General features: G+C 41.3%; 1 protein-coding gene across 1 annotated transcript in view; it reads left to right on the top strand.

Annotated features, from left to right (window-relative positions):
• Window positions 1–21,692, top strand: part of LOC103151220 (ephrin type-A receptor 3-like) — a 99,065-nt gene extending 77,373 nt beyond the window's left edge. Inside the window, exons 13-19 of the mRNA XM_007571147.2 lie at window positions 377–562; window positions 9,600–9,661; window positions 11,981–12,190; window positions 14,823–14,972; window positions 15,104–15,297; window positions 16,914–17,054; window positions 17,221–21,692. Of these exons, the coding sequence (XP_007571209.1) occupies window positions 377–562; window positions 9,600–9,661; window positions 11,981–12,190; window positions 14,823–14,972; window positions 15,104–15,297; window positions 16,914–17,054; window positions 17,221–17,320 (1,043 nt within the window). The 3' untranslated portion in view covers window positions 17,321–21,692. The remainder of the gene's footprint in view (window positions 1–376; window positions 563–9,599; window positions 9,662–11,980; window positions 12,191–14,822; window positions 14,973–15,103; window positions 15,298–16,913; window positions 17,055–17,220) is intronic.
• The last annotated feature ends 2,302 nt before the right edge of the window (window positions 21,693–23,994 follow it).

The raw sequence follows: 23,994 nt of genomic DNA, 5'->3' as shown, positions 1-23,994 counted from the left end.
ATCTAATCTGAGTGGATTTGAGTTGCTTTACAAACTAAAAATGCTCAACAATTTCACACTTTACATGCGCAAAACAAGTTTGGGCATACTCTAATAGATTTTGACACCAGTTTACTTAGCAGTTTAATAAGCATTGTGTCTTGTAGAGTATTTTTAAAACCGTTGCCTATTTTACCTCTACAATTAGGCATTACTATGTGTAGTATTTTATTTATTTATTTGCCTGAAATGTCAATAAACAAATGTTTGTGGTTGTTATAGGACACCCCCAAACTAAAATGTCCTTTCATAAGCAAACATTTAAGGACTTTGTGTATATGTACAATGTTAAACGATTCATTCTGAGATTTGATCTTTCTTTTGTGTGTTTGTGCAGGAGAGTTTGGGGAGGTGTGCAGCGGCCGCCTGCGTGTTCAGGGGAAGAGGGAGATCTACGTGGCCATCAAGAGCCTGAAGGCCGGATACTCTGACAAACAGAGGAGGGACTTCCTGTCCGAGGCGTCCATCATGGGACAGTTTGACCACCCGAACATCATCAGGCTGGAGGGTGTCGTCACGAAATGTGAGTGGACACGTTAAAAAAAAAAAAAAAGAAAGAAAATTCCCTGTTTCTTCATTATGCTTTTTTTTTTGGAACCAGATTTTGGTCGAATCATGCAAAGCGTTCAATTAATTCCTCTCCGTACGAGTGGGTGTGGGTGTCTGTCTGTCACATACCTGTTTGAAACACAGTAGATGTGTCATCGATGTGAATAAGAGCTGACCCTGGAATCAGATAAAAGCCCCATTACCATGGCAACACAGCGGTGACGCATGGCACGGCAGCGTGCACGTGATGTAACTGTCCACCACTCAAATGGCCACTTGTTTACTTCACATGATTGTGTTTGAGCAATTAGAGTGAGCGTGTGTGTTGCTGATGCAGGTGAGACAGACGCAGGCCTGGTTCAACAAGATAGCCTGATTTGTTATCGCTGCTCTCTCCAGCCATCCTGCTTTCATGCCGCTATCTCGGACTCCTGCTTTCTCTCCCCAGTCAGAGTCCATCTAATCGTCTCATTTGGTCTCTCGTTTTCTCTCTCTGTGTCTCTTTCCGTCTATTTTTTCCCCCCCATTTTCACTTTATCGTTCTGTTTCTTCTGCATTCTCAAATCTAGACATGCTAAGTTGGCAACATATGAAATGTACTTGTCCTGTTTTGCATAATACTCAATATTGGTTCTACAACTCGCCCAGTTACAAGAAAACACTAAAAATATGGTTTTATAAATTGGTATTCCTGCCAACTGAAATCAGAAACAGCAGAAATCCAAGTTTCGTTTGATTCTTAGCAAGAAAAAAGCAGCAAATAATGATAGATCTGAAATTATAGCCGTCATTTTGTGGCTCCCATTACACCCACCTCACATGATAGCCTTTGCAAAAAGCAAGCATGGGAGTTAAAATGAGAAACGTATTGGGTAGTAAATCTAAAAAGACAGCACCACTCTGTGTTCAGGGCTGGAATGTAACAAAGAACATTTCCTGAAGTACAACTTTAAAGGACCAGAGTTTAAAAAATCCCGCTATATAATTTTATTTTTCTTCCCCACTTCAAACCACAGAATCATTCTTTCCATTCTCCATGAAGCCTTTGAACACACAGCTTCAATTACTACTTATTTTTACGACAAATGCTTTTGGAGAGCTTTTTAAAACCGTAAAAAAGTCAAAGAAAGTTTCCACATTTTGACTGACATCACTAGCTTGTGCTAATTTTAGTTCCAGTGATGAAACATACAGCACCCTCCACACTTTCCTGCACCTGTAACCACCGGCAACGGCCTGTAATGCAAAACCAGGCAATATTGCAATCAGATTTTTCCATCATTAGTAAATAATACATTAACAATGAAATAAAAACATGTTGTATTTAAATATTACACAAATGTAATAATAATTTATTACATTCGTGTAATATTTAATAGTAAAACATTAAAATAACTTCCTAAACAAATTCCATTTTGCTATTAAAAAAAATTTGTATTTAATCGCGTAAGATTGCTAAAGGAATGCCGAATGTGAATAACATTTAACTTTAAAAAATACTTTATTTTGCAAGAAGGATTGTTTTGTAACTACAGTACAACAAGTGCACTATGAAAAGCTGCCAACAAATGTACCTTATCTGACTCCAGTGATTTAACAAGATGTTAAGGAGTGTTATATATCTTTACTTTATTATGATGCAGTTCTCCCTTAAAACATCCCAAAACTACGCAGAAAGAAGTACCACTTGTGTGCGCACATTCGGTCTCTTTAGATTAACGATCTAAAGCACAGTACATTCTCTGTGTCCCTGTGCTCTTCCTGTTACTCGGTGTGCGCCGCTCCATCATTCTTCTGATCTGACACCTTGTTATGCAGATGTTTGCGAGAGGATCTAGACGCAAACAAAGAAAGCGGGATGGAGAGAGGCGGTACAAAGAAGCAGGATTTTTGAACACGCAGGCAGACAAACGAAGACCCGCTTTCGCCCCCCCACCGCCCCCCACTCCTCTGTCACCCAACGCCGCTGCCACACACGCTCAGATCTTCAGTCCTTCACGCAGAAGTGCTCTACGGCGCCCGGGCCAAATAACAAAAGAGCAAACGGATATACGCCTGCATCGACCATGAATATTTATACTCGGGGAAAGTTAATTGGCTGTGTTTTTAGCCTCATGAATATTCAGCAGCGTGTGTATTATGAATGACACCATACTGAGCTTCTTATTAATTCCTTCCTATTGTTTCACTCCCTTTCTTCCTCTTCTTGGCGATATTAGAGAGGCGCGCAACACGTAGACATGTAATTATGGCAAAGTCGCTTGAATAACTCACAAGTCTAATTTGAAACACCAAAATAAATCCAATAATTACTGCGAAGTGCTTGAAGATTTTTTTTGACAGCAATGACATGGTTGACGGCAGAAACAGCTAAATAACTGAAAAATGACTTGACAAGCAATTTATTTCAGCATAATAAAGTTCTCTGTAGTGTTCTGTGAGTGCGATTATTTTTTTTGTTTGTGCGTCGCCGTTGTTTCTCCATACACAACGAGTGCTTGTCTCCTCTCCACACGTGTCTCTTTGTGTCCCTTCTCACCTGCCTTCACGGCACATTGACGAGCTGATAAAGCCCTGCAGAAACAAATCTCACTAGCAGAGCAGTAATTTCACAGGTCACGGCTCAGGGTGTGCACGTGCGAGCAAAAAGGGGGTGAGAGTTGAGATGGGTCAATAATTCCTTCAGGCCCCTTTTCCCCCTGGCCCCAGCTGGTCCTCTCACACTGCCCTCACTCTAATCAGACAGGCCGACCTGATTGCTCTGGACTCAGGTGTGCTGGATTGGTTTGTGTAGGTGTGAGTAGAAGTAGCCGCCGTAGTAGTATTGGTTTAAGTTGGGCTGGGAGTAATTGCTTTTCTGCTGTGGTGGGAGTAGGAGCTACGTTGAAGCTAGTTCAGCAAAAGCTGGGGAAAAAAAACAAAAAAAAAAAAACGCTGAAGTAGCCCTGGTATGATATCAAGAAGGAGGAGTTAGTAGACTTTTGATCTCACTAGCTGAGATTGAAGTTAAGCGAAAAACATGAGAGCATGAGAACAGTCAGATCTTTCTTGCAATTGCTGACTAGCTTTGTACATGTTGCCGCTTTAATTTTGACAACTTAATCTTTGGTGAGCTAAAAGTGTTTGAGTTTTTGAAGCTTTCTTACTCACCAGCTCACTACAATGACTCCCTTTTGTAATTAAAAGCTTCCAGTCAGAAGAAACATCTTGGTAAATGTAAGTGTTTACCTTAAATCTAAAAATGCCAGGGTTATAATTGAGGCCATATGTGGACTAATCCAACCTGGGCAGAAATGTTCCACTTTGATTAAATACAGTTTGCATCCTGTGTAGCCTTTATTATGTTTATGAAAATATAAAAGCCTTCCCTAGTTTTTTTCCAAAAGTATTGTTCTCATAAAGCCTCCTGAGCTGGATGTATGGCCACTTACCCAATCAGCATGCTAAATAATAAGTTTTGTTAATGGTAGTGCAGAATTAATCTTTTTTTTTTCTTTTCCATTTAGATTTTATTGTATTAATAGCAGCTTTAAAATTACATGCAGCCCTTTCAATCTTTTTTGCCTGTGGTAAAAGGTTTGAAATAACCAAGTTGTAGTAGTTATTGGAGCAATAGTTTTGGTAATTGTGCTGGGATTGTGTATATGCATGAGTCTCTTTTTTAACTGAATTTTCCACTTCCAGCTGCTCTGCTTGTCTGCGTGCATGTGGGTGGGTGAATGTTTTCTGCTTAAAACCTCATAAGCCCCCCAGCCGCTGCCATGTGCAGCTCTAATAACCTACTCCGCTGTCTGTCACCTGATTGTTGCCATTCTTATGCTAATTAGACCACTGCATGCAGAAAAAGTCCCTCTTTTCTTTATCGGGCTTTTTACACATAACGAAAGTGCAGCAATCTGCCCTCATCCGCTCATCCCTGCCCCTCCCCTACCCCCACTCCCCTCACCCTTCTTATCTTCCCTTTATCTCCCCAGTCCCTCATTTCATCCATCCGTCCTTTATGTGTCGTACAATCACTGCAACAATCGGCTCATTTGGAAAACCCTCAATTACAGGACTCAATCTCATCTGACACAGACACACACATGCATGCACGCACGCACACACACACACACACACACGTATGCACACAGTCATTAAAGGGCCGGTCTACAAAGGTGCTATTAAAACTGGCAAAGTCGTGTTTTCCAGGCGTCTTCTGTTTGAAGAAACTAGTGATTGGATTTAACCGCGCGTCTTTGTCCGCCGAACAATAAGCGTCTCAGTGTTTCCTGTCAGAGTGTTTTAAAGTATTCATGCTTTGAATACACGTGGAGATTGGAAGATTGCGAAGCACAGGCAGGAAACGGGACGGAGGAAAAGGTGACGACGGGTGCAGGACGGCGGGAAGAACGTGGAGGGGCGGGGGGGCATGGATGGATGAGATAAGGTACGAGAGCGAGGAGTTGAGAGAAGATGAGGCTTGAGCTTAAATGACGGTGGCACGGAAAGAGAGGAGATGCTGAGGAGACAAACGTGAGGAAATGAGAGGAGGAGAGAAGTAGGAGGAGAGGTGAAGAGAGGAGAGGAGATAAGGTTATTGAGTTTCTGTCGGTCTGTGTTCTCCACAGCCTTACATGGCACTTCCCAGAACAGAGATCTGCCCTGTGTTAAAAGCTTTGTATCATTTAGTCCAGGCCCTTAACATTAATCAATGCAGAAGTTATTTCATTTTCTCATTTGTACCTTGGGCCGCCTCATTCAATAAAGCAGTAATGTGGCCTAGTGGCGCGCGCACAGATATCTACTCGTAATGTAATTGTCTGGATGTATACAGACTCTATCGCTTTCGTTTACACTCACACCAACGCGAAGCAAAACCTCCTCTCATAATGTAATTTACTGGACTGCGTGCTTAGTCTGCAGGCTGATATACGCATTCACACATAGGTGCCACTCCTACATGATTAGACCATTATCAAAGGATGGCGGCCTTTTTCTCGACCCTCATGATAAAGGACTGTGACACACTGAAAGCTTCTTTCTTGTCCACTGCATATCAAGCTAACAGGTAAAACATCAAAACTAGAAATCCATCCATCCATCCATTTTCTGTAAACCCTTGTCCCTAGGGGGGTCAGGAGGTGCTGGTGCCTATCTCCAGCTAACGTTCCAGGTGGGAGGTGGGGTACACCCTGGACAGGTCGCCAGTCTGTTGCAGGGCAACATAGAGACAAACAACCATGCACACACACACCTAGGGAGAATTTAGAGAAACCAATTACCTGACAGACATGTTTTTGAACAGTGAGAGGAATCTGGAGTACCTGGAGAGAGCCCACCATCCACAGGGAGAGCATGCAAACTCCATGCAGAAAGACCGGGGCTGGGAATTGAACCCAGAACCTTCTTGCTGCAAGGCAACAGCTCTACCAACTGCTCCACTGTGCAGCCCAACTAGAAATCCACTAAACAGAAATGTGTGGCCCTTTCCAAATCTCAGTTTTTTGTAGAGCATTGCAGTCACCACACAGAAAAGACAAAACAAGCTAATGTAAGCCCTCAGATATCTGCTGCTCCTTCTATCTTTTAAGGCTGTTATCGCTACAGACAGCATGTGTGTCAGAACACACCCAAATCATGTAGCTGTCTAAGCCCGGACAGCAGGATGAATGCGTTTCATTGTCCGTCTCTCTTGACCGTATCCAACGCCTCGAACCCAAAGGCAATATCCAACGTCACCTGCATGTGTGGTCCCCAACACACACTCACACACATAATTGGTTTTTAAGGTATGTTTTATCGTCCCTTTTCCCATTTCATGGGTGTTAACTTTGTACGGTGCTAACATGTGCATGCAATACAAAACACGTGTCCACATTTACCGAACACCAACGAGCACCGACACGAACCTGCACACACCGACAAGAAAAGCAGCGAGGAGTCGGCTGCCCTCTCAGCCAGCATTAGACCCATCTACAGCTGCATTTGCATACCGAGCACACAAATGTTCTCCCTCTCTAAACAGAGCTCAAATCAGCCTGTCATTATAGCACCATCCGTCCCCTCATGCCATGGCCTGAAACCAGCTCTCTCTCTTTCCTGTATACACACAGACACACACACACACACACACACACGCACACACAGAGAGAGAGGCTCTGTGTGGAGATAAATGTGACCAGCAGTCCTCACCCCCAGCAGAAGAAAATCCAATTCTCTTTCACTTTTATCCCTGAGACTAATGTTACTGTCAAAGAAGACACCACCACTAGAGACCAGGCGACTCTGTTTGTGTGTGTGTGTGTGGGGCGTGTGTGTGTGTCTGTTTTCTGCAGTAAGATAGTGAATTCATTTAAAGTGATGTATTGCTGTCTTTACCTACAATCTTACTGTAGGCCTTGGTGGTGTTGTTGCTGCCCGTCTGTGACAGGCGTGTGACCGGCCTCCTCCCTCAAGTCCGTCTGCTCTCCTCTCTCCCTTCTTGCCACTTCTTGTTTTTTGTCATTGTTCTCTTTCTTTTTTTCATCTGTTCCTTCATATGTTTTGACTGCCACCTTCTTTCCACATATTTAATTTCTCTTTTTTTGTGTGTGTTTTAGCGTTTTATTACATTTTCACTTATGTAGTCGTCATAACTTTCTTTCACTTTTGATTAAAGCAAAGACATACAGCGTAAATAAAGTAAGGGTAGGGTAGTAGATAAAGGTAGTAAATAAAGGTAGTAGATAAAGTAAAGCGTATGTCAGATTCCATCCTGTGTCTTGCGAATTTTAGAAGTGTGACTGTTTTTAACGCACCTTTGATTAAGCCCTTTAGTCACTTTAATTAAATGGTCTTTTTGAGAAGAAAAACCACCATACAAATTCAGTCAATTTATCATTTACTGTGTGGACATAAGAAGCCCAATTGAATTTTGTAATATCCAAGTTGAGAAAACGGTCTGAATTCACTCAAAGTGGCTGATGTTCATACTTAGCAGTGCAGAAAAGAACTGACATGTAATCTCCATGTCAGGATTACAATGAAAAAAAAAAAAGTATGGAAAATGTTTGATTTTCCACACTTGTCTTCCACAAGTATTTTTATTTATTTATTTATTTTCATTAAATTAGATCACCCCAATCTTGATTTAAAACTACTTACAAGTCCAAGAGGTGTAGATTTTGAAATGAAGCAGATTTATTTTAGTCCCAAGTCACCAAAGTGGTTAAATATCCCAGAACTTCACACTGAAAATCAGAGCGTTCCTCTTTGGAGAGTCAAGTCTAGTTATGTTTATTTGTATGGCACATTTCAGCAACAAGGAAGTTCAAAGTGCTTTAAATTACATATAAAACAAGCATGACAGGATAACCAGCTGTGAAACGAGCGACAAACATCACAGTCATCAGGAAGAAACGTCATCAAATACACATCAACTGTATTAATCAATGTTTCAGGTCCTTTAAACAAAGGCACTCCTAAACACGTAGACTTTTAGCCTCAATGTAAAGGAACTTGGTGTTTCAGCTGTTTTGCAGTTTTCTGGAAGTTTCTCCAGGAAACTGGATGCTGCGTGTCCATATTTGGTTCTGATCCTGGGAATGCTGGGTAGATTATACCTGGAGGAGCTGAGAGGTGTGGAAGGTTAACGCGACGATGACAGGTCTGTAGTGTGTTTCGGTGCTCAGCCATTCAGTGTTTTATAAACCACAGAAGTATTTTAAAATGTGTTTTCTTTGCTACAGAGAGATTTCTTTCATGTTGGGGAAAATATAAAAAGATCATTTTACTATATCACCAGTTAAAGGCTCATATTGTGTAAATATCCAGAAGATCCTAAAACCTCAAGAACCCTGGAGGAACCTTGACTGTAACAATCTCATCTTTTAACTGAGTGCCAGCCCACTTTTCAAAACCTGCTCTCCCAGACACGTAGTGTGGTGCTCCCTCTACTTCTAATCTAAATAATTATAGAGACCTCTCACAGCAAGAATGCTGGAAAAAAAAAATAATGTTGCTGTTTCACAGAGTATCTAAAGAAATTAACTGAAAAAGGTATCAGCATGTTAGAGCTGTACAGAAACCAGAGTTCAAAGGTTGGCCACAAACGTTAAAAAATGCCATTTGGAGGTTCCATCGCAAAAAAAAAAAAAATCTTTTTAGGTCCATTTATTGTCAAATTATTTTTAGCTCTGCTCATCCTTTGTCTTAGTTTAGACCCATTTACAGCAGCACTCCCTGTCTAGACATCCCGTTTCTTTCTTCCTCCTTATGTTAGGTTGTCTCCCCCAGGATTTTTTATTTTTTCCCCTCGCATCATAGAGGTCTGATTTGGGAAATGCGAACTATTCATTATCGGTGACATAGCCTGTGTGTTTACAAGCCGTGCTCCGTCATTTGTAGCTGCACGCCGAGAGTTTGTTTGGTGATTGGCAATGCCTGTCTGCGGCGGGGTGGGGGTCTGGGTGGAGGTAGCTGTAAACCAGGGACAACTGCTGTTTTTGGTGTGTGTGTGTGTGCGTGTGTGTGTGTGCATACGTGTGATTGCAGGTACTTTGTTAATCATTTGTAAGCCTCACCAGATGCCAAGCAGAGGATCATAGGGTGCGGGGTCTGTCACTCAGGCTCCCCTTCATCACCCGCAAAGTTGCACACAAACACACACTGGTGCAGGTGCACAGCGATCAAACCGCAAGTCCCACCAATCCCCCCCACCCCCCTCTTCCCTCGAGGCTGATTAGTATTCATGAGATCTCAGGAGGCTCCCACACACACACACGCACACACACACACATGCACATATATATTGTGGTGGATTGGTCTATTCTAATTATCTCCTGGCGTTTATGGAGAGGGCTGATTAGAAGCTGTCAGTGTGACTGATGACGACACACCACGTTATCCCCCTGAGAGAGGCACGGAGGCGAAAAGGGAGAGGATGGTCACAGCTGTGGACTCTGATTCTTTTCCGTCTTTTTATAGTTTTGTGCGTTTCTCCCTTGTAACTGTGGCTTATTAACGACCGCCCTATATTGTGCCTCTTTTAGGTAAGCCCGTGATGATCATAACAGAGTTCATGGAAAATGGGTCTCTGGACACTTTCCTGAAGGTGAGTCTTGTCTCGGCAGGACAGAGCGCCGCACTTTCGTTTTCTCTTATGGCAGCATCACGACTCTTTACCCCGAGATAGTTTTTCAGGCTATTATTGAATGTGACTTGAAGTGTTAAAATGAAAAAAAAAAAAAAAACAAAAATAAATCAGGCACCACCACTTTTGTTCCCACTTAAAATGTACATGCAATTGTTTCACATGTGGGGGCATATGACTGAAACAGTGTTACTCTATATTTTGAACAAGGTCTCCTCTGTTTAAACCTCAGATATTTAATTGTGTGTGCTCCTGAATGTGTAAGAGTAGACACCACGTTGAGATCCTAGCCTTCAGAAAGAAGATTGTTGACGCTTACAAATCGTTTAAGAGATTTGCAAAAAAAAAAAAAAAAAGCTTTACAATGGAGGGATGTTAAAACAGCTACCACATGCTTAGATCAGGCTTTCCAAGTGACTTTAACCTGACAGCAGACCTTATTATGCTAAAAGAAGTCTCCAGAAACCATAAAATGTCAAACTCTTAACTTAAAAAGCAAAGGATAAATAAAAAACAAGAATTGCTAACTTTTAATGCAGTGATGCCAATTATTATGCTCCAGGTGATTTAATAACTTTTATTTCTTCCCACTCACTGAATAAATGTACTCAAATTAAAGGTTGGACTCTTATGAGTATGAGAAGATGCAGCTGTAATAAAAAAAAAAAAAGAAAAAATCAATTTACTTTCAGGCTTTTTATGCATTGTTATGAGGGGTGCCAATAAATATGCCCAGCTCTCTGCAGTGTTTGAAAATTCAAAATATGTTTTCAGCTATGATCATCAAAGATGCTGCACTGATTTAACTGGGGAACCTTGAAACGCGTCTTTGCATCGGCCCAGATAGATGGCACACGGTTCCTGGTGCGCCTCATGTTCGACATTCCCCTGATTCATATTCAGCCTTGTTTGTCAGCCAGTAAAATCACTGCACTGCTGCTGAGCCATTAAGGCTGTGATGATGGGCCCGTTTCTAAGTAGGCGCAGATCCCATCTGCAGCACTGAAGCACAGTGAAGTGACAAGATGCAAAACGACTCAAGAATATTGTTCCCAACCGTCCCTGCTCACTCACACGCAATAAAAAGATGCCACATACATGTTTTTTTGTTTTTTTTGGGGGGTCGGGGGGAGTTGTACAATGCTACGTGTTGAAAGGAAGGTCATAAAGTGCCTGCAGAGCCTGGCTTTTTATGGTTTTAACAGCTCAGCTGTGGTATCTTTACAGTTGTCTTTAATTATGAGCATTTATTAAGCAGAAATCCCTCTGAAGTAACAAAACCAGCTTCCCTCTTCTTGGTCCAACACAATCTATCATCACATGAAGTGATTTTATTTTTAGATATGCATTTTATTAATTTGAATAAAAAAAAGATGCTTCTTGCCATCTAACCTATCTTTCTCCTTCCTTTCCTGCCATGCCTCCTCCTTTCTGGCAGTACAGTGCAGTGGGCAGATTGATAGAGGAAGTCTGTAGGTTTGTTAGACAGTCCAATCAATCAGCATCTCACAAAACCACCGGCTAATTAACTTACTCCGCAGCTGCCGAGGGACGGGAGAAAGAAAAAGACAGAAGACAGGCGGGGAGGGGAGGGGTGCATGGACACAGAAAGATGAACGGAGACAGATAGACGGAGGCTGAATCAAAGTGCAGCCGAGTTCTTCCCCCTGTCTGCGACAGAGAAGCGGGACGAGAAGGAGATGGATGGAGATTACAAAGGGACAGAAGAAGGAGAAATGATATGAAGGAGAGGGGATGACTGATAACATGAATGGCTCTTTAACAGAGATCGTTGGCCCAGGGCAGGAATAATTGGCAGAGGAAGGTGAGCTGGACCATCATCGATCAACAGGCTGCAAAGTCTTAGCCAACCACAGCTCAAAACCTGAAATCCAAGCAGAGCTGGGCCGACACAAGCTTAGTGCTAAAGAGGAAAGTTTTGTCAGGTTCAATCCTCTGTAAGTGGGACTTTTTTGTTCTCATGATCTCCCCCCCCCTTTGATCCTTGGAAGCAGAAATTCATCTTTTTTTTTTTCCCGCCCCCCACTAGCCCCTCAGTTTGAGGTCAGAGCGCAGGGTTAGCAGGAGCTAACGCGATACGACGCCATGCTCTGGAACCTCTGGGGATTCTGGGATGCTGCCAGTGCAACTCAAATCCTGGCATAAACCCTCCAGTTACAGCTGGAGCCGTTGTCGGTGCGCCGCCACGTTACCGGTCGGTGTCAGCAGAAACACTCGACTTCCGCACGTCGTTTCATGTTTGTTTCTGCTTTGCTTCAGAAACACGACGGCCAGTTCACGGTGATCCAGCTGGTTGGTATGCTGCGCGGCATCGCTTCGGGTATGAAGTACCTGTCAGACATGAGCTACGTTCACAGAGACCTGGCGGCTCGAAACATCCTGGTCAACAGCAACCTGGTGTGCAAGGTGTCCGACTTCGGCCTGAGCCGAGTTCTGGAGGACGACCCCGAGGCCGCCTACACTACGAGGGTAAGAGCTGCTCGCCGTTTGCCGCCGACTGAAACACGCTGGCTGAATTACAGCCAATCAGACACAGAACGCGATTGGCTTTCGTTGAGGCACTTTCACAATGTAGTTGTTGCTAACAGATGTCCAACAAAACCTTGTGACAAGTAGTAGCGGTTCTACATAGTATTAACTTAAATAATAACATTGATATTGAAGATATACTGTTCACAAAACTAATTAATATACACAGAGAAGACAGAGGCAAAAAAAAAACAAAAAAACCCAACCCCCTAACACTTTTGTATTTATGCAGTCAAATCAGTCTTTGGTGACTGCAGCATCCTCTCCCAGCCCCTTTAGTAAAACTATAGAAACTCAAACATCAATGAGCTTAAACCACTGTGGAGTAACTCATCAAAAATGTCCACAAGGAGACGGCATTATTCATATTCATAAGAAAAGTTAGGGAAGTTATTCTTAATGTGGCATTAGCATTGCCCTAGGAGGAGTGGATCAGCCGCTGACAGCTCTATAGCAATCACACACAAACTCCCACTGATGTCAATAGACCTAGATAGTGAGCTGCAGGCACTGATGGAGGAGGGGAGCAAAGGCGGAGATGGGGAAGAGACAGACGGAGGAGCCAGAGACCCGGGGAGGAAAAAGGGGAGAGAGAGAGGATGCGGGAGGGGAAGAATGGTGATCCAATGAGAGCAGTTAAGAGAAAAAAAAAAAAAGATGATGTTGGGTAGGGGTGGACAGGGGGGTGGGGGAACTAAAGTACAGTGCTGAGCAACTTGGCAGCTTTGTCTTTCATTTGACTTTCACCGAGCAGAGGTGGGGAATGCTAGGTGGTGCAGAGGCATCTTCCGCATGTTAAAAAGCCGAGATGAGCCTATAGAGGTGCGACGCCTCCGTGCGTCAGTGAACCGGGGAGGGTGGGGGCGCCTATACATACAGGGGGCTGTATGGAATCCTTTTGATCTGCGTGTCAACAACAAAGGCAGGGGGAGCTCAGGGAATTCATCCCAAAAAACCTGATACACACACTCTTTATCCCGCCACCTCTCTCATTAAATGAGAGCAGACTGTAAGAACTGAGGGTTAGCGTTTTTCCACACTCGGAACAGCCAGAAGACTACTAATAGTGGAGCATTGTTTTATTTTTTTTATTTTTTCCAATTCTAAACATGGAAGATGCTTTACATTTTAAAACATCCCAACTTACCCAGGAAACTGTTGTGTGGCTGTCATATAAATTTCTGCGCAGTTTTCTTTGTAACACTGACAGTGTTAGGGATATTACACTCACTTGTTATTTGGATTCTTAGACAAATTTAGAAATGGGTACAAGACAAGAAATGCCATTTAAAGTTTGCATGGACCCACAAATGAGACACCATACAAGTACAGTGTAGTCTGGTCAGATGTGAATAAAATTAGGATTTGGGGTCTATAGTCATTTCCGTTGTAAAACTTGGTGGTGGCAGCATGATGCAGCTCGTAAGCAGAGACGGGGAAAATGGTCAAAGCTGATGAGACGATGGAGCTAAAAAAAATGAGACAGATATTTGGTTAACGCCACTTATTACGACATTTCAAACATTTTTCTATCACGTGTTTCCCTTTAAATCACCTGTGCATTTATATTGCCTTGATCTTTTTCCAATTTGTCACCTTGCAAACACAAGCAATAATGGATTTTATGGGGTTTTATCTGAAGATTATTCAGAGTAATAATTATACATTATTTGTGAAGTGGAAGGAAAATTATACATTCATTTAGAAATTGTCTGCAAATAAAAATCTGAAAAGTTTCACTTCACTTAAATACACCGAAATAACGGTGAAAGACTGTAAATGATTAGAGAATGGCGTTGGACGTCCACCGTCCTGCAGGACATGGTCACAAGCGCAAAGCCAGAGTTACAGTGGAAAGGTGTAAATTAAAAAATATTCAGATTCTGGAGTGGCTCTAAGACCGAAATCCAGTTCAAGACCGTAAAGTTTCCGTTTACAGACCCTCTCCATCCAGGAAGAAAGAATGATGGGAGCTGAAAAGGAAGCGAAAATGTGAACGGTGTAAAGTTTTGACATAGTGGGTTTAATTTCAAAGACAAGCCACACTTTTCAAATTTGACAAAAAAAATGTAAGCTATTTATTATTGTCCTTTTTTTTTCCTTCTGCATCACCTTAAAATCTCAAAATACATTAAAGTCTGTTTTGTTTTTTTTTGTTTTTTTTTTAAAAGGGGAGGGGGGAGTATGAATACTTTGTGTAATGTGTTGTACTTGTGAATACAATAAAAAAAAAGAATACATTCTTACAAACTAAATTTCCCAGGATCTTTTTAGGTAATGTCCAAACTAGTCAGTATTTCAAAATGTTATCATTTTAGCTGTAGACAGCTTATTAGAGCTTCTTAAGATTCAACTGCACTTCACTACAGCACAGGACTGAACTGTTTCATGAATCTGTGTACTGACTGTACCTCCACTCAGAGGGCAACAACATGCCATCCATTTAATGCTGACATGTTCGCAGCTTCATGTCGAATTTCGACTAAACAGAACAAAACGGAAAAAAGCATTGAGACTCTCTTTCGTCAGACAATTTCAGCGAAAGCACATTGTCTATGCGGTGTGTTTGCAGGGAGGGAAAATCCCCATCAGATGGACGGCACCGGAAGCCATCGCCTACAGGAAGTTCACCTCAGCCAGCGACGTGTGGAGCTACGGCATTGTCATGTGGGAGGTGATTTCGTACGGAGAGAGACCGTACTGGGAGATGTCCAACCAGGATGTGAGTCCCAAACCTGCAGACACTTTTTCAGACATTTCTAAACAATAAAAAAATAAAAAAGATTGCTAATCTCAAGCAATACCAGATCGATAGATTTTTTTTTTTTTTTTTGCATTTCTCTCCCTGCGAAGGTGATCAAAGCAATAGATGAGGGTTATCGTCTTCCTGCTCCTATGGACTGCCCGGTGGTGTTGCACCAGCTCATGTTGGACTGCTGGGAGAAGGGGCGCAGTGATCGGCCAAAGTTTGGACAGATTGTCACAATCCTGGACAAGCTCATCAGAAACCCAGCCAGCCTCAGAGAGCTGGCCAACAGCTCAGTGTGGTCAGTGGAAACAAAGGATTTCACCGACATACAGTCGGATGAGAGTATGGGGACAGTCTGAAGGTTTAACGGGTTGGAAAAAAAAAAATATGAGACTGCTTTTGAAATCCGTAAGCCGGAAATGTTATTTTTCAAATATATTCTATTCTTTAAAGCTGTTTTCCAACATAATAACTAGTTCTGAAAGTAGAAAATGAAAGAATATAAGTTTGGGGGAGCTGGTGTAGCTTCCCTCTCCTTGTTCAATTTAGAGTTTCTGAATCCCCAGCTGAATTGCCCGCACCCAGAGAATATCATTATTTTTACATTTACATTTTACACCTCAGGCGCTTAGTTGATGTTCAGAATCAGTGCAGCATACAATGATTTTTTTTTTTTTTCAGAGACAAACGCTCTAAACAGAAAGTGGAGGGAAAAGAAAAAAAAAACAAGGCTCAACACAAACCAACAGACGGCAGAAGCTCAAAATTACTTCAGTTAAACCCCCAGAGAGTCTAGAAGAGGCTGAATAAACCACAGGACCAGAAACACGTCTTACATTAACATCGATGGAAGTAATTCAGGGCAGATGTGGTGAAAAATAAAAAATAAAAAATACTAACTCTAATTTAAAAACTTTTGCTGTTTATGTTCCGGTCTTTGCTGCGTTTTAAAATCACATAAATCGAACCTCAAGCTTAAAACCACAGATTTCTGCATGTCATTAAATATTAAACAAAGCCAGACAAAAAGGTTTTTCCCCAAAAGAATCCAGGATGCCTCCAAAATACATAAAACCCATTAATTTACTTTTCTACACTTACATACACGTTTTTTGTTGTTTTTCTTTTACCATGAGTGTACATCTCTGTTGATGTGCTCATGCGTGCACTCCATACGTGTTTTTTTAAGGATTCAGGGAAATGAATGAATGCTAAGATAGTTTATAGCATTTCATAATAAATGGAAAACTCAGAAGCCTTTCCAAGGGGCAAAAGACTGCAATCATATTCGTCCATTAACGGAAATGTATTTGTATTTTTTTGTTTTGTTTTTCACAGGGAGCACAGATACATTAGAATCAAAACAATGTATGTCTCTGTTTAAATGCAGATACATATTCATTTCTTAAATCTGGTTTTGGAATAAAAACACACACATCATAAAAAAAAAATGACAGGGTGCAGACACAAACGCCTCAAACCAAGGCAACATGACACATCATACTGCAAGCCTTTTTTTTTTTTTTGCTCTTCTGAAATCTTCACAATGGACAAAGGGCAACTTTTACTCTGTACTACTCCACGTTTCATCGTTTTCCACAAAACATTTTCCTTCCACTAAACTTTCTAATGATAAACTTGGATATTCTTTAGCGATAAGCGTCCTTGTCGTGGAGAGCATCAGTGACTCTGCTACACAGCTTTCAAGTCAGAAGTGACATGATTCTACAGGCTATAACATCCCATTTCTATCCTAAAAGTTTGCTTTTATTTGTTATGATTATAATTTTTTTTTTCTGAAAAATTGAAATGTGGGTGTTTTATTAACTTGACTTGCATATGTATGTTTTTTTCTTGGCATGAATTCTGAGCTGCATCGACTACCATTGGATTGAAGTGTGCTTTCCATTTCAGCAGGGAGGACCCGCCCACCCCAGAGTTCAGCGTGAGCACTGTGGACGATTGGTTGGACACCATCAAGATGGGCCAGTACAAGGAGAACTTTTCCAGCGCCGGATACGTCAGCTTGGACTCCATCCTCTACATCAGCGTCAGGTACAGACACAAGGGGCCTTATCCTGCTCAAATGAGCACCTCTCATGCTGGGCCTCAATGTTTCCAGTGTTTTTGTGGAGGATGTCCAATGTAACGATCATAACAGTGTATTTACAATTTGCAGCATTATAATATCTTTGCTTGTCTTCCTAAATCTTCCGTCTAGTGAACTGGCGAAGATGGGAGTGACGCTGGCCGGCCACCAGAAGAAGATTTTGTCCAGCGTGCAGAGCCTGCAAGCCCAGGGGACACACGTCCAAGTATAACAGTTTCCACAGAGAGACAGAGTTGAACTGGACGCTCCTGTGGAGAGTCTCCCCCCACGCCACTCAAATGGAGCTGTAATGGATACTTTGTGCTTGGGTCTCCAATGATTTATTTTTTATTTTTTATTTTTTTTTGTGGCACACTAAGATGGAGACAACATTGACGCTTGACTCCTTCACCCTCCCATAATTCCCGTCCTGGACGTGCCCTTTGGCCAACACCGCTCACCATGTCAGGGCAGCACAGAGACCAACAAAGCCGCACGCAGAGACCATTTCACATCATGTAAACATAAATGAAGAAAAAGCAAAAAAATAAAAAAAATTTAACATAATGACTAAAAAAACTGAATATAATGCTCGTCACTGTTTGTCAGGTGTACAGTTGGTTTTACCGTCATTTTGTTTGTTTTACGTTTTCATAGCGAAGGTTTTCAAAAAGGGGTCATAAGACGGTGTACATGTGTAGATATATGTTTATATGGGCGGCGTATGCCACGAGCGTAGAGATGGACCTAACGTTTGTATCTGTGGTTGCACAGCGCTAACAGCAGTTGTTGTAAATGTATGAACTCTTCCACTGGTGTCTGCTCAAAGAAAGCTAAGAGATTATGGATGACATGAATGTGAAGGGAGTGAGGAGATAAATAAATGGACCTGTAGACATATAAGGGGGATGTAGATTTCGTGTGTAGGACGGAAGTATGTTTTTAATAAGTTTATTTGGCCGGGAAAAGGGCTTCCTTAGAGACCGCTCTCAGACAAACTTCCATAGAAAGTAGATCTAATATACGTACGCCTGTTTGCGTGCACTTGCTGTGCGGTGTTACAGATTGCAAAGAAATAACAGAACATGACGAAATGTTACTCTTCCAGTATCTTTGACAAAATAAACATAGTTTACAGAGCCTCGTGAAAAGGATCCGTACCTCAGATTTTTTCACATTAAGCACAGTGTAGTGTCTTGCATTGGGATTTTTTTTTTTTTTTTTTTGCAAACTTATGCATAACAGTTAAGTGTAAGGAAAAGAATACAAGGTTTTTACTTTTTTTTTTCAAAACAAAACATGAAAAGTTTTGTTTGGATTTGTGTTCAGCCCCACCGAGTGTGTACTCGGTGGAATCAACTCTTGCTAAAATTGTAGCTGTGACTCACATCCAGTAGGTCCCGTTCTGTCTTTCACTTGTACACATGAAGGCGTTCCCTATTTGGTCTCAAAATAAATTGGACATAAAGTGGAAAATGCGGTGTTCAGGTTGATTAGCGGCGTTGAGATTGATCCACCGCACCAAGGCTAAAAAGCAAAACTTTGGTCTCATCTTTCGTGCGCACCCTCTTCCACTTCTGCCGTTTCCTGTACTCGACTGAAAACTTGACTTCTTTCAGCTTTCTTCTTCCTCTCTTTCATAAATGCCAGATTTGTGAACGACTTGTAGTTGTCCTGCAGATATTCTTCCATGAGTTGTGGATCTCTTCAGGTACTCCGGAGGCATCATAAGCCTATTCTGCTTTCTCAACAACTTTTTCTCCAAATATCTCTTATGTATTTGTCTTCATTAGGCTGTTTGTTCTCGGACTTGATTCATACCGAGAATACGTTGCACAGACATGAACTGGATTTTACTTTGAGCTGCCAGAATATAAAGCAGGCTGCACACAATTGCCCACAATACTTTTCATAGTCTATTTGTGAAAATAAAAATTGGAAACCATAATTCTTTTTCTTTTACACTTTGTGCCGATCCCAATGAAGATAATTACAGTTTGTGGTTGCAATGTGGCAAAATGTGGAAAAAAAATAAAAAATTCTAAGGGTCTGAGTCCTTTTGAAAGGCGCGCAAAGTATATTTGTTTTACAACATACTTTAAAGGAATAACTCATCTTAAGATGAAGCCTTCCATTGTTTCAGGTGTGTTTAGACGGTCGTAGTGTTTTGTGCGGAGCAAAGGCGATGCAAAGCCAGTGACACTGTTGAGGACGTCTAACTTGATTTTACGGGTTTGTGCCATGTACAGAAATATGAAAAAAAAGTTAATCTCGACGACATACCTTAATTCTAGCTGTGCACTTTCATTTCCTCTGTCCTTACGGCCACGCAGCACTCTCACCACGATTACAGAGTTGTGTTTTCCGGCGTCATCGCTTGATAGAATCGTCCCTTTATTGACGAGGTGAAGTGTTGGATTTCAGACGTGCCTCCACAAGAGGGTAAATATTGCATTAAAAAAAAAGAAAAAACTTTTTTTTTTGTCTGATGTGTATTTTCTTATTTGTTGTTTATATCATCCTTATTTTCAGTCACTACCCACTGCTTACAAATTTACAGTACAATGTTTACAAGAATAAGCCAACACGTCTGTTGATATTTTCGCTCATGACATTAATTACGCGATTAGACTCAAAGGGACCCTTTTCATGTTCGTTGCGTTAATAGCACTGAGCCTGGATTTAATGTTTCCCCCAAACTCGGTTTTAATACATGTGGTGATCCATAGGACCAACAGTGACATGAAGTAGAGTATTTGATTGTACCATAGTGTAAAATATGTACAGCGTTAATTTCCAATATTAGAATGTTTGTAATGACAACAATGACGACGACTTTGATGTGCTTTTAATATGAAAAAGAGATTTCGAGGTTTACGTTCAGGGGGCGGCTCGTACAGGTGGAAAGTGAAGGATGAGGCGAACCATCAGATTGAACACGGAATGTAGCAAAGGAGAGAAGCGTCGGCTTTGAAAGACGGGAGACGGCGCCTGCAGTTTTTATGACGGCGTTAGGATGAGTAGAATGGACTTTCGAGCTTGTTTTATTTGCATATCCACTTTAAACTTTACGCATTTCCTGTTTTCCATCCAGTTTACTGCACGAAACGCCACTTTTTGAAAGCGCATGGTGATTAAAAAGGAAAAAAGAAAACTTCTAATTAAATTTATTGCTGAAGCTCCCCGCATACGGCGGGTAATGCGACTTTACATTTAAAGCATAGAAAAGCCTCGTAAACAAACTCAAAATATATAAAGAGTAGAAAATCCAATCTTATTTTTGAGAAAATAGCACAGAAGAACATGTTTGTTTCTCTACAATTTGACTAATTATTAGAATTCTGCTAATTGCACAACAGTATGCTACGTCAAGTATTAAAAGTATATTAATCGCTAAAATATTATAGGAGTTGTAACTTTATTGATTATATTGAAACCAGAACAATTAACAAAATACAATCATATGCAGGTTTCCATGTTAATGTTAACTATTTTTTTTTTTAAATCACATTTCAAAGTAAGTTTGACTTGTTAGTTTGAAATTAAAGGCTTATTCTGTCTTCCTTATGATGGAAATTATAAGGTGCATCATCAGCTGTATCCCAAAAACTAAGCGTGTAACGTGATGGAGGATTCAAGGGCAGTGAAGTGACCTTTTTTTTTTCTGCTCATAAAAATTTCCAACAATAAAAAAACATAAACTAATTTTCCATTTACTTTTCTGTCCTTTCAAACAATTTTCACATCTCTTTTACAACACAAGTCAAAGTGGGATCAAGTAAAACTGTTCGTTCTACTCTTCCTAACTCTATAATTACACTCTAGCGGCCTATCTGGGACTGCTGGCCTTTTAGATGCCTTATTTACTGAGTTATATACTTTCCATGGTCATATAGAGGTGATATTAAGAGTAAAGTGTATATACAGGTTGTATTTATTTGCATTACTTAAGGCGACCTCACATCAGCACCCTTCTCGTGTAACATCGCAGAAACCTCCACATAGCCACCCCAGCAGTCGTTTTCTAAAATAATGTTTGAGAATCTTCAACCCGAAAAGCAAACGAAAGAAGTAGGAAGTGGGTTTTCTTTTCATATCTCAAATAATTGGCTGAGTTAAAAAAAATAAATGAAAAAAAGTTTTCATTACATAATTGTTTTAAAATGGGAAAACTCCGCAAGGAATGCGTCTTCAATTAATGCCTCAAAAAATAAAGGAAATCATTAGTGTGCTTTTTGCATTCTTATTCAGCACTTCCATACCCACCTCCATTTCTTAAATCCCACACCACTGTCAATCCACACCTTGCCAATTTAAGCTATGTGGGCTGGTTCTCTTGATCTGAAATGCTGTGTTTGTTTCTGTTTCTCACCTGGTACGTACATTAAATGTTCATCAGATTCTCAGTTGATGTTTTCAGTCGAATCTCTCTCTCTCTCTCTCTCTCTCCTCCCTTGGCCATCTCTCTTCTCTCTTTTGTTGCCCACCAATAAAGGTTATTTGTTCCTATGCCAATTTGCTCTGCATTGCTTGTTGTAAAGAGTGTAGGCATTTTTGTGTCTTCATGTTGCTGTAATAAATATGCTAATATTTCTAATTTCTCACCTGCAGCCTGCACTGTCTTTTTCTTTTTACACATTCTCTGCTCATCTATTTTTTTTTCTGTCTCTCTTAGAAACCCTTACTCAGAACAGCCATCAATGCAGACGGTAATTTAAATGTCATAGTGATATAAAACTCAAATGTCTCTTAATATGAGAGGGACATAAGAGCTCTTGGAGAACATTTCTATTTTTTTTTTTCCATTGAGTATCTGCAATCTCCTATACAAAGATTTGAGTTTATACATCATTATGACTGCAGCTTTAATAGGTGTTCATTCTACTTTTTCCGCCGTAACAGTCGGGGACTCGTCTGGGTATAAACTACACTGGGCCATAAAACTTCTGGCACCAAGATATTAGCAGCAGATCCTTTCAGACCTATAAGATGCAACTATGAGGCCTCCGTTTATCTGACTTGTCTGGATTGATATCAGGAAAGATATCTGAGATTTACCATTGATCAATAGAGAAAAACAGTGCTGAGTTGACTTAAATGTTTCTTTTTTTTTTTAATACAGATAGAAATGTACTTAATTACAACTTCATTTGATAACTGTGCACCAGCACAACACACTTAAATACACCATTAGCTTCACAAGCTTGGTCAAACATGTAAGAAATAGACAGAAACTGCAACAAACCTTTCAAATGGATCAGAAGGTGCAATAAGGAATTCTAAATGTGATGTAAAATGAATAAAGCATGATGTCACTCAGCCCACAGAGCATAGAACTAGAGTGGATAGATCTGCCCTTACAGATTGTCACTGATAATCTTGATTTTTTTTTTATTTTTTATTTTTTTCAAATCATTGCATCTCTGGAAAACACCTTAAGCTTGTTGTGCTTCTCAAGGATTCCTTTTTTTTATTTTTTTGCTTTAATGGCCTTTATTTGAAAGTGCTATGACAGGAAAGTAGGGTAATGAGAGAGAGAGAAAACATGCACCGAAGATCACTAGGCCGGGAATCGAATCTGCGATGAGGACTGAGGCCCCCTTATCGTGGGTTGTGCTTAACCCCTTTTAAGTGCATCTGTTCATTAAAACAATGACTACTTCAGAATTGTTCAGTCCTTCCTTCGGGTTTTCCTGATCAATAGCTTTAGCAAGGATGATTGATAAAATATCAATCATCCTTGCTTGATTGATAAAATATAGTGGTCTGGCAACCACATCTTCATTATCAGTGTGTGTATAGTGTGTGTGTTTTATACTGAAAGATAATTCGGTCTCCGGGGAGGAGGGAGGTCATTGACTCCTGGCCTTGGTTAACCCATTAATGCACTGGCTCAGTTGCTGTCACTCTATGTTACCTCCATTCCACCTCATTTAGTCCATCATATTAGGCTTCATATTCCCCTATTGCTCACTCCTAGGCTCCTCGGCAAACGCACACACACACACACACACGCACACACACAGCTCGGCATCCAAAAAAATCCAGGCCCTGCTGTTCTCCATTTCCACAGTATCTATCTCATCCCCTTGCCCTCCTCTTTATCTTTCCCCTGGCCTCGTTCTGTTCCATTTTTTCCTCCCTTTTCCTATCCATCCTGTGCAGACAGACAGTAAGGTTGCAGAGTCTTCTCTGACCTTGACTACGTCATTATCTCATTTGCCTCGCTTTATGCTCGATATGCAGTTGTAGCTCTTTACATTGAGCCATACGTCCAAAGGTTTTCCTCCACGGGGATTACGGCGTGGTTCGGTCTCCTCGCCGGCACCGCTTCGGTCCGTTTCTCCATTAAAAGCCGATCCATTACCTCCGGCTTTTGTCTGCGGGTGCCTCAACAAGCCGAATGTCATCTCACATGTTTACTTTGGATAACAGGGGCTTCCAGGAGCCACAGGCTTAGGCGATTGATTCATCATGCAGCTGCTATTGACATCAAGTGAAAAGGTCAGATGTCCCCACAGAAAACGCTTTAAAAGGCCATTGGTGACTGATGAGCCTGTCGTGTTTCTGCCGCAATACATGCACAAGCAGCGCGCCTCTCATTTTCTACCTTCACTTTTCTATCTGTTCCTCCGCTCTGCTCTTTCTCCGTGTGTGTGACACGCACTCTTCTCTGGGGAAAGGTAATTGGGCCCCTCTGTCATGCTGTCAGGTGTATTTTTGAGTGTCCCCCTCATGTGCAGTCATTATAATAACACAAGGGACCAAACAGCCATAGATCAGCCAGAACTTCTGTCAAAGAGTCGGGCACATACGTGTGATGGTTGCGTCGGTGTGCTTGTGATGCTTGGGTTTCTGAAACTATCGCGCGAAGCAGGATCTGAATCACACCCATCACCAGCTCCA

Source organism: Poecilia formosa, unplaced genomic scaffold (genome assembly GCF_000485575.1).
Source record: "Poecilia formosa unplaced genomic scaffold, Poecilia_formosa-5.1.2 Scaffold275, whole genome shotgun sequence".
Lineage (NCBI taxonomy): Eukaryota > Metazoa > Chordata > Actinopteri > Cyprinodontiformes > Poeciliidae > Poecilia > Poecilia formosa.
Note: the sequence above shows the minus strand (reverse complement) of the source record. Positions and strands in the feature narration are given on the sequence as shown.